We start from the raw sequence: 10916 nt of genomic DNA, 5'->3' as shown, positions 1-10916 counted from the left end.
CTTTCATTTTTTATTTTACTTGAAACTCATATAATGTTGTGCTCTAATTTTTAACACGCCCACTTATATATTCAAAAATTCTCCTAAAATTAAAAATTGTCAGATTATTTTAAACAATTTTACTACAAGCCTTGTGATAAATAAACAATATTATTGTTTGACAACAAGCAAGAGTGGTGAGTTTCGAACAAGTGTTGGTAGTAGAGGGAAATCAAAATGGCTTACTATTTTTTGCCCAAAGATTTATTGCAGCATGTGTTATCATATGTTGACAATAAGTTTGTTACTATACTATATTTATTTTTATTTGTAATTATACTTTCTTTTCATTCTTTTTCAAATTTGTATGAAAAGTAATGCATTTTTAATGCGCTTTCACATTAATCAAAAACTGTTCAGACTGAAGTTGTCGCAAATTTTATGACCGATAGCTGTCAACCAAATGCTTCTAATTCACCCTGTATCTACTCGTTATACTCGTTCGTTTTGCAATGTTTCTGCTACAAATTAATYACCATGCTTGGCATGCCACCCCAATGGGCAATTATTAAAATGCGCGCTGCTGCCTAATAATAAATTCAGCGCAACATGTGATCGTGTGTAGGCAAATATTATTGTTACGAAAACAGATTTTTTAAAATATTTCAAATTCAAGAATAATCATACAATTTGGCGGGTGTGTCATTAAACTTAGTGCGCTATTAGCCGCTTGGTATAAATTTAGCACAATTGCATGCTTCTTTAATGGATGTCCGTAAATACAAAATCTTTAAAATAATTTGTAAAATTGAAAATTTAATTTTTTTCTATTTTGTTTTGGTGATACGATATGCTTACGATATATGTATACATGTATAAACTATCAGCGTGACGAGCTGAGTCGATTTAGCCATGTGAGAGTGTGTAACCGTCTGCTTTTATATACTTCAGCAAATCGGTCAGTTTTCCAGATGCCGGTCTGAATGTTTACCCAAGTCATTTTATGCTTATTTGTTGGAACCGCCAATATCGAACMACTATAATGTATACTTGTCATACAAACTAAACGATCAAAATTCAGTCTTTGTATGAAAAACTTTTTTATTTCTCGATATATCTTGACGAAATTTGGTACGGACTATTTTCCAAAGTATTATTAAAATCTCTGAAAAAATTGTTCCGATCGGATCACTATAGCACATAGCTGCCACACAAACTGAAATTCAAAAATTTCCACACTTTCAAAAAAAATATCCAAAATATTTTGTAATCAATCTTCAATCTGGCCATACAAAAGTGAAAATTTTAATTTCCGAATGGCAAACGCATAAAAATTGCAAATTTCAAACCAAGCGCTTAATTTTCCAATTAACTGCTAATTTTATAGGCTTTGCATATTAATTTTCCAATTAWCAGCTAATTTTATAAGCTTTGCCATATTGCGGCAACAAAACGCTACTCTTTCTTAAAATCGGCTTATTCGTGAAAAAGCAAGTTGTCTACAAGTCAACGTGGCTAACCGCTGCAGCATCGAGTGTTTCGACTTTTTTGTTGTTGTTTTTTTTTTTTCTTTTTAATATTTATATTATGCACCAGCATTTTTGAAATGAGGAAAATCTTAAAGTCACCTAAAAAGCTCTAAACGGCAGTCAGCACAGAGGCGATAAAACCGGCTTTGTCATAAAGCGCGCATGCGCCTGCATTTTTATTTCTTTGCCGCAACTTTTTTTTTACTTGTAAAACCAAACCAAACAGCCTACAAGTTGTAATGAGCTGTACAGCGCAGGCGCGCAGTTATTTTTGTGCAGCAGCGCGACACTCTTATGACAACAGCTAATTACAGAGTCAAAAGGCAAACGAACAAAATGTGTAAAATAACAATAAATTGAGGTTATAAAAAATCAAAATAAATAGTGGCGAAACACGCAAGCAAACATACAAACCGCATGCGTGGAGAAATCAAGAAGCAAACACCGGCAAAGCTTATCACTGCCGCTTAAATGTGAGCCAGCGCATCGTTGACCGCTTTCGTAGCCGATAGTGAAGACGCCAACGATTTACATTTACTTCCACTGCTTGCGACGACAATCAAGTCAAGCAAGCTGTAAAAACCTGTTGCGTGTGAATTGTATAATTCGTTGTCGAGTGGAGTTGCGCAGACAGCGCTGTTCCGCAAGCATCGCCGCCTAAAGACAGCTTCACGCACACGTCTTTCCTATATATATGTATATATGATACGATTATACATATGTATATGCTGTGTATCCATAGCCATATCGGTCACTGTTAGCACCGCCAGCACCCACCAATAACCGCCGTTGAAGCATTCAACATGCGTTGTCCATATGATCGCCGGGAAGACAAAAACAAAAACGTCTGCATGGAAAAGCGTCACTGACATTGCACACCATAATAACAAGAATAAAATTGAAGAAAAACAGACGCAACACAATGCATATTTATAAGTAAAAATCAATACACTTCGCTCAATCACACATAGGTATACATGTGAGTGCTTGCTGCTCAGCCCACAGCCCAGATCACAGAGCCCAAAGCCCAGCACCTAACAACGCTGCACATTCCTTAATGCCTACTGCTTTTTTTTACCTATCAAACTGTCCATATATGTATGTATATGTACATACATGCAATCGCTTTTATGTATATGCAGCAATATGTAATAATACGCAGAGCGCGCCACCTACCGCCTACTTAGTCGCCATCAGTGATCGCGCATGCGATCGTTAACACTTGTCGCTTCAACCAATAAAACTGCACAGCTGCTGCTGTGTCGCTGTAATTTTCTCATGCCCACAGATTTCTTGCGCACAACGCATTCTTCACGCGCAAAGACACGCTTMCAGTGAGTGGCTTAGTATTATATACGATAAAAGTAGTCACTAAACACAYCGAGCGCTCGTTTCTACGCTCAAAAMTTAAARTGTATTTGTATGGTAATGTGTGTTGGTTCCATGATATGTGACTTGAGCAGCTTGTAGAAGCGCGTCTGCAGACGCATTCTACGCACTTTTACATATTGTAGACAAAGCAGYGTCGCACAGGYAAGTGATCGTGTCTTCGCCGCGTTCGATGTGATTCCGCTGTAAACCTGAACGTTACAACAAAGCAGAGWTTGCGGTCAGACACTGATAGGCGCGAATGCAACGTCTGCGTGCMAGCCACTGACCCCATTGCTTGAAGGTATTGTAATTGATAAGTACRTATATGCAGAAATACGTACAGAGCGTGTCTTAAAATTAACAGYGATGCGAATTTCACTTTAAGCAGGTTGAGAATCATATTATTTGACAAGATATCTTCACGAAAATCGGCATGCATTACTAACCAAAGGAAGAGGTTAATCTCCAAAGAAATTGTTCAGATTGCATCACTATAGCTTATAGCTGCCAYACAAACTTAACGATCGAAATCAGGCGCTTATATGGAAAACTTTCTTATTTGACTAAATATTTGCACGAAATTCAACAGGCATTATTAACCGAAACAACGGTATAATCTCCGAATAAATTGTTCAATTCGGATCACTATAGCTTACAGCTGCCATACAAACTTAACGATCGAAATCAGGCGCTTGTATGGAAAACTTTCTTATTTGGCTAGGCATGTGCACATAATTTCGCACAGTGTATTCCTAAAAATAGCGGTATAATATCCTAAAAAATTGTTGAGGTCGGACTACTATAGCTGCCATACAAACTARCCAATCCAAATCAGGTTCTTGTATAGAAACTTATTTCCTATGAAGTCAAACCAAATTTAACATTTAACATTGTTTTTTTGTTTTTGTTGTTAAGTATTTTTAACAGCCGTTAGTTGGCAACACGCTAATAAGTTTCCCAGACACATTTTGCCGGTTATGGCCAAACAGCAGCAAAATCCAAAATAAATTATTTTTTGTTAGTACATTCTGCGTGTAGTGAGCTTTTGCCAGACATGCATGGCGTAAAACATTTCTAAATTTAACCCGATACAGACGTAAATACTCCGCACCAACAGCCATGAGTATTTTTGGCAACCAAAATTGTGCGAACAACTCCATGTCACGCCCAGTTAGTCAATTTTGCGCAGCCGAAAATGTGCTGAACGAGCATGTGTAGATAAGCTGATAACTAGCATTTTTGTGACGTCAGCTCGTTAGTTAATGAACAGCTGTGTATACAGATACTTATAAATATATAATATATGTCCACACTTAAACAGGTTAGCAAATATTGACATACTTTGCATTTATCGGTCTAATTCTGTTTATTTCTCACCGTTTGATTTGCGCTCGCCAATCGCGCTTAACACTTTAGCGCACTTGATTAACTCGCGTTCCATAGAGCGGAAAAAACAGCTGTTTCAGTTTCAAGCGTTGACATGCGTTCGTTTGTTGTAGCAATTATGAACTGATAGCTGATTTGATATGATATCTATAAATATATATATATATATATATCTATAAAGTCGGTGTTTTGGTATACAAAAATTTTTATTATACAAAATTTTCTTTATAATTTTTCTTTTGAAAGCTTAAAAAGTAAACAAATAAAATCTAAAAATAGATTTTAAAAATATAAAAAAAATTTAGTTATTATACCAACAAAATAAAAAATAAAAAAAATTTAATTATAATTTTTATTATCAAAAAAAAAAATTGTTTAACTAATTTCTATAACTAAAAAGTCAAGAAAATGTGTGAGCTGCCAAAATAATGCAATATGCAATTGAGAAATATTGATTTTAATCTAATTTTCTATACAGAAAATTTTTAAAAATCATTTAAAATAATTAAAAAATTGCAAACATTTTAAAGCTATCAAAAATAGTAAAATTTAATTAAAAAAATAAATAGCAAAAAAAAAACTTTAAAAAATTATATGGAGAATTTTTTTTTATGTTAAATTTTTGTTATACAAAAAAATGTAACACTAATTTAAAATAAAAATAAATATTTATGCTGTCAAAAAAGAATAAATAAAAATTTAAAAAAAGATAATTGTGATTAACGGTATTTCTATTACGCGAAAAAAATGTACTGTAATTTTTATTATACGAAAAGGATTGAATATAATCAAATTTTAATTTAATTATTTTCATACGAAAAAAATTTAAAAAATAATTTAAAAATCACCAAAAATTTGTAGTTGTCAAAAATAACTAAAATCAGCTTTTTTTTGTAATTTTTTGCTTTTGTTAAAAGTGTTGATTTTTGCAAAGATCGCATTGAAAGGCCGCTTTGGCACTCACTCAAACACCAGCATTAGAACATACATTAATGTATATGTACTTATACTTACAGATAYGCATTCAATATATATACATACATATATGTATGTGTGTACTTAAAAATAGCGCTTAAAAAGTGCCATTCACTTTCGTTTTAAGATTTTTTCTTTTCAAATTGTTGCACTTTACTCGATCACCTCAGCCATCAACAATATTTTTTCACACCTTTTAGAGATACTGTCCACATATACATTAATACAAACATAGTAAACAAGGCTTTTGCAACTTGAGATGCCGCATGCCACATCTGTCCGATATATATGTATGTATGTATGTAGACATGTATGTATGTATGTATGGATGAATGAACATACATATGTGTGTATGTATGTATACATGTGTATAGTGCATTTATTGTTTTAAATATAGATGACTTATTCACATTGAAGACCAACGCAACTCGCTTCCTAACGGCCCAGCTGCGACGTCGAAGCTAAAAATAAGTTCGAAGACAAGCCGTATTAATTCTGAGAAAACCGACAAAAACCTTAAAAACACCTTCACCTCCTGATCTCATCACGGCACATAGGTCTCGAGACATTTTTTATGTAAATACGAAGCTTAACTAGGAATTCTTAATTTTCTTGGCGTCAGTAACGAGTCAAGCAATGCAATATTTGGCGAAATTTTTATACTTCCTTGGCAAGACATTGAAATCACCTGTTGTTGTTGCTTGTTTTAGTCACTTTCAATTTGTTTTTAGCACAATTCGGTGGGTGTGTTGCTTGTTGATGCGTTATTAGAAGAGTCATTTGTAGGGTGGCGTGATCGACGCCTGCTTCAAATGCTAAATTTGCTAAACAATATAGCAACACGCGCCCACCAACTTAGTTGCCTCAATCATATGGTTCTTTATTTTAGACCACACTATAATATCACATCGCAAAGCTGTCGAAATTTCATTGAAAAAATATATACTATTTATCATTTTATTTCAATAATAATTTTATTTAATTTTTTTTTTTTACTCTTTCTTCTTCTTTCAGCCGTTGTGCCAAGCGTGTAATTTTCGCTGACGATGAGGGTCAACCGCTAACGGAGGTGCGTGTTATGTCCGAACCCTCCAATGTGCCGCCATTGTGGAGCACCAAATTCTTGGAACAAATTACACAGGGTCTCGTTAGTCCACACCCGGCCGATCAATGGACCGTCGACTTTAAACAACCAGCATCCGATTACTTAACATTTAGGTGAGTGCGAAGGCGACAAAACACAAATTTCCATATTTATACCCTGAACAGCGTCTATTAAGTCTGGCAGGAGGTTCGTAAGACTAATAAAGGAACATCGGAGTTCTTTAAAGTATATTAATCTAAATGGTCAGCGTGACAAGCTAAGTGGATTTAGCAATGGCGGTCTGTCCGTCCGTCTTTTTATATATACACGAACTAGTCCCTCATTTTTTGAGTTATTTATCGAAAATCTCATCTGTCTATGTCCGTCCCACTCTCTGTGTATATATTTAACGAAGATATCTTCTMTCGAGTAGGAGCTCCGTTRGCTTTAGTTACTACTGGAMTGTTGGGGCAGCAGTTGTGCAGGTTCTTTTGGTYCACGGTTAATCAGAAGAAATCGACACAGCTCTTCGCTTTCAACTGGGTAAATGTCCACCTTTCAATGGTGGTATGAGTTCCATTTGGACAAGGTCTGATCAGGTTTCGTAGCAGATGTTCACTTTCAGCAAGGTCCACCTTTCAACCACGAGCTATAACTGGACACYGTCCGATCGGGATTYCTACAGCCTTTCCGAATCCCAGTTGCTTTAGCTGTTTGGGAGAAGCTGAGGTAGAATCATCTCAAACTGCCATGCTGCGCGATCAGACATTAAACCTAACTTATTGCGCAAGATAACGGAGCAATCTCCGAAGAAACGGTTCAGATCGGTTCACTATAACATATAGCTGTAATACAAACTGAACGAACGAAGTCAAGTCATGCATGGAACGGATCAGAGTTCTTTCAACAAATGTTGTTGTTGTGTTATAGCGGCAGAAATCTGACCCGGATTTTTATCCGGCTAAAAACTGTAAACTTCCTTGACCGGATAAATATCCGGGTCCCCTCTGGTTACGTAGACCCGACTGTCGTAAAAACGGTATTTGTGCAGGGTACGGAAATTACAGTTTCGGTGTAACCGAAGTTAACGACTTTTCTTGTTTTTTTTAAATCCATATTTGGACTTATAAATTTTTTTTATCGATATTACAGAGAAAAAATCGATCGTGACTTTGTCTCACTCGAAAATGTGATTGTCAAGGATGAAGAGTCCATTGTTGTCGGCACGGTGAAAGTGAAGAACATCTCCTTCGAAAAGGAAGTCGTTGTACGCGTCACCTGGGACGACTGGAAGAATCAGCAGGACATATTCTGCACCTTCGCTAGGGTGAGTTGCAAGCAAGCTAGCAAGCAAAGCATTATTGTTGCTAACTGTTGCGCTGCTCTTTTTTTTTTTTGTAGGCTTATGGTCCCGCTACCTATGCGCACGTCGTCTTCGATACGTTCTCATTCAAGATCACATTGCCGCCATCCTCAAAGCGTCTGGAATTCTGCATTTGCTATCGTGGCAATAACCAAGAATACTGGGATAACAATGGGGTAGGACATAATATAACTTATTTTAACACTATTATGTTAATTAACCACTTGTCTTTATCTACACTTATACACAGGGTAAGAACTATACTATTACAAAGCGTTCGCCCTTCTACTACAACGCACTCTCGCCATATGACAAGAATACATCGCGCAATAGCTGCCGCGGCCATGTGATGTCCGCGCTCTCGGAAGCACTGAGCAATACGAAAGAGCATCAAGCACAAAACAATTGGAGTCAGGAGTCGGGCCCCTACTGGTAAATGTCATTTTGTATTAGAAGCAAGCAGTCAACAAGCTGTTGGTGAGCAAACTTGAATGAAACAGTGAAGCTAAACAAGGAAAATTTCCTCAAATTCAACAGGCAACAAAAACAGAACGAGGAGAAATATTGGTGATGGTGATTATACTAAATAAGGATGCGAGTCGTACGCTCCGCGCTAAGGAGCACTCAGCGGCTAACGTCGAAAACAGCGCAAACAACCCTGCGGTAGAACAAAGAATCTTAAATAAATGCCAATGTAGAACAACTAGTTTAGATGCAGTAACAACAACAATAACAAAAACAAGCAATAACTAATGTAAACACAAAGCAAAACAAATATAAGCAGCACAAAAGCATGAGCGGTGCTGTTGAGCTACGAGGACGCCACTGGCGTATGCCAAAACAACCCAAAACAACAGACGTGCGGAAAACGAAGTGCACCCGAACTCAATATAAGAACTGCTAAGCAACGTTTAGGCGCTACAAAAGTCAAAAACAACAACAAAAACAATTTGATATAAAAGTGTTAAGGCGCTCATGGTGATGTCCAAGAGCTAAAAAATATGAAAAATCCATAAAAATTTGTGAAATTTTTTTCTAAGATTTTCAAAAATTATATAACATATACGGCAGGGTAGTGCGTGTAAAGTCGTTGCAATATTTGTGCATCAATTATGGACATTTTAAAAACTTTAACTTAAAAACAAAACAACARAAAAAGTGATTTAGTGGCCCCTGCGTAAGAGAGCTATCTGTGGGCCGTGATCATAAAGACTTGAGAGTAGAAATAGTGATATTAAAACGTTGACTTAGTATACAAAAGGAAGGAAGTAGTAAGGAAGAAAGTAGCAAGGAAGAAAGTAGTGAGAGGAGCAAAGAAAAAACTAGTAAACTTAAAAACAATACAAACAATAGAAAGGCGGCACGCGCCGCCAAAGCAAAGCGCAGCCAGCAGCAGTTTAGAAAGTGTTAGAGGAAGTGACAAACTTCAATGTGCTGAGTTCGCGAACCGCGCGCCTAAGCTTGTTTGGCCAGCGCTTTAATGCGTGGCTTAAGTGTGTTCGAGCTGGTTTCGAATACACGGCCAGCAAGCGGCCTGTTTGACTAGCGCTACATAATTTTAACTAATGTGAAAATTACTCTATATATTTGTATACTATTTGAGGCAGCAACAAAGTTCGTTATAAGCTAACATGAACTTTGTTGATGTCTCAAGCAAAAAAGATTCCTATATATTATTCTATATAAAGCGTGATGACTTGCCATTTACAGCCCAGAAGCTGCARCGCATTGACGCACTAGCGGAACTATGGCTATGCGAGAGCGCTGCAAAGCGGCAGAAGCAACAAAAGTAAGCACAAAGCGTGTAAAGTTAGCCAGCAGTGTTTTACTTTTGTTCATTTTGCCGGTTTTTAACGTTGCTGCGCGCATGCGCGGAACTTTAGAGCAGCAATAAGCGCATATGAGCGCATTAACTAAAGGCTGAGACTTCAAACYATTATTTGTTTATACCTTTGAAGTGCTCAAGCGCCTAAATAAGCAAGAAATAAATAAAGATAAGAGTRTGGAGTTAAAAAATTAAGAGTACGGTAACATAGAAACTTTATACRAACATTTACTACCCAAAAAGCTAACGCAAACTCAATATTTACTAGCAGAACTGCAAAAATAACTACAAAAATACTGAGCGAACTGCAAAAGACAGCGCGCTTTCAGAGYTGAGTTATGAGTTTGAGAGGTTTGAGTGGGATTAGGGGCCACAGCAGCGTTTAGCGTTAGCTTAGGTTAAAGCAACTACTTGAAACTATGCGCACAAGCGCTAAACAAATCAAATAACAAGCGTTTATTTGCAAAATCTGAAACTAGTAACATATGCTATAACAATAACAACAAAATGAAAASTGAAAASTGCAAACAACAAAGCATAAAGATAAAARCAAAAATTTATAAGTACACATACCCAAAACTTTAACAAAACTAACTACACATACCCAAAACTATAACTAAACTATAAAATACGCCTACATATAGCCATAAAAAATATATATATTATAGTAAGTTTAGCCGTAAGTTGGAAAACAAACACTTGTTGTTGYAGTAATGTAGTCTAGCTGTAAGCGGCAAATATTGTGTTATGTGCGCGCGGAGTTTGTGATTTTTGCACGGCGTTTTTCTTTTATTATATAAACAACGCATAAATTCTTAACGAGACTTGTGCTAACGATTTCTTTTATAAATGGTTTTATATATTTAATTCCTTTTTACAAGTCCGTGCGCGGCTGCCACAATTCCTTGCAACATGCGCAGTGTGTTTTAGTGGCGTTTGTTTGTTAAATGGAGCCATAAATAGCTATTATTGTTAGTAGACATTTTTTTTGATAAACAAAAACTTTTTATTGAAAAATATTTTTTTTTAATTTAAAATTTTTTTTTATATTTTATATTAAATCTGTCTCTTATACACATCTTTTTGCAATTTTTTTAACTTATTTTTCAATAAGAAAAATTTCAAAAAGATATGTAAAAAAATTCGAACGAAGTTAAAAAATAAAAAATAAAAAAATCTTACAAAAAAAACTTTTTATTGAGCAAAACTTTAAAACCTGCGCACGATAGTGCTATAACTATTATTATTGTTTTAATAAACACATAACCTTTTTTTAAGTTTTCTTTAATAATTTTTTTTAATTTTTTTGGCAACTTTTTTGAAACGGGTTTTTTCATAAAAAACTTTTTTGAAGTAAATTTAAAAAAAATATAAAAACGATTAAAAAAGTTGTGCCATATATAA

At 35.5% G+C, this 10916-nt stretch overlaps 1 protein-coding gene across 3 annotated transcripts in view; it reads left to right on the top strand.

Annotated features, from left to right (window-relative positions):
- The window catches only part of LOC108967765 (protein phosphatase 1 regulatory subunit 3C-B), a 32607-nt gene extending 22276 nt beyond the window's left edge, over window positions 1–10331 (top strand). For 2 of the 3 annotated variants that reach the window (XM_018931383.1, XM_018931384.1), the window contains 5 exons: window positions 6255–6458; window positions 7477–7651; window positions 7726–7863; window positions 7938–8119; window positions 8225–10331. In XM_018931383.1, coding sequence (XP_018786928.1) covers window positions 6255–6458; window positions 7477–7651; window positions 7726–7863; window positions 7938–8119; window positions 8225–8258 — 733 coding nt within the window. In that variant the 3' untranslated portion in view covers window positions 8259–10331. Of the gene's footprint in view, window positions 1–6254; window positions 6459–7476; window positions 7652–7725; window positions 7864–7937; window positions 8165–8224 lie in introns of all 3 variants that reach the window. The other variant, XM_018931385.1, reaches the window with a different exon arrangement.
- Window positions 10332–10916: the final 585 nt, after the last annotated feature.

The sequence above is a fragment of the Bactrocera latifrons genome, unplaced genomic scaffold (genome assembly GCF_001853355.1).
Source record: "Bactrocera latifrons isolate USDA-ARS-PBARC rearing strain unplaced genomic scaffold, ASM185335v1 scaffold_199, whole genome shotgun sequence".
Lineage (NCBI taxonomy): Eukaryota > Metazoa > Arthropoda > Insecta > Diptera > Tephritidae > Bactrocera > Bactrocera latifrons.
The sequence above is the reverse complement of the archived record's forward strand: the minus strand, read 5'-3'. Positions and strand labels throughout refer to the sequence as shown.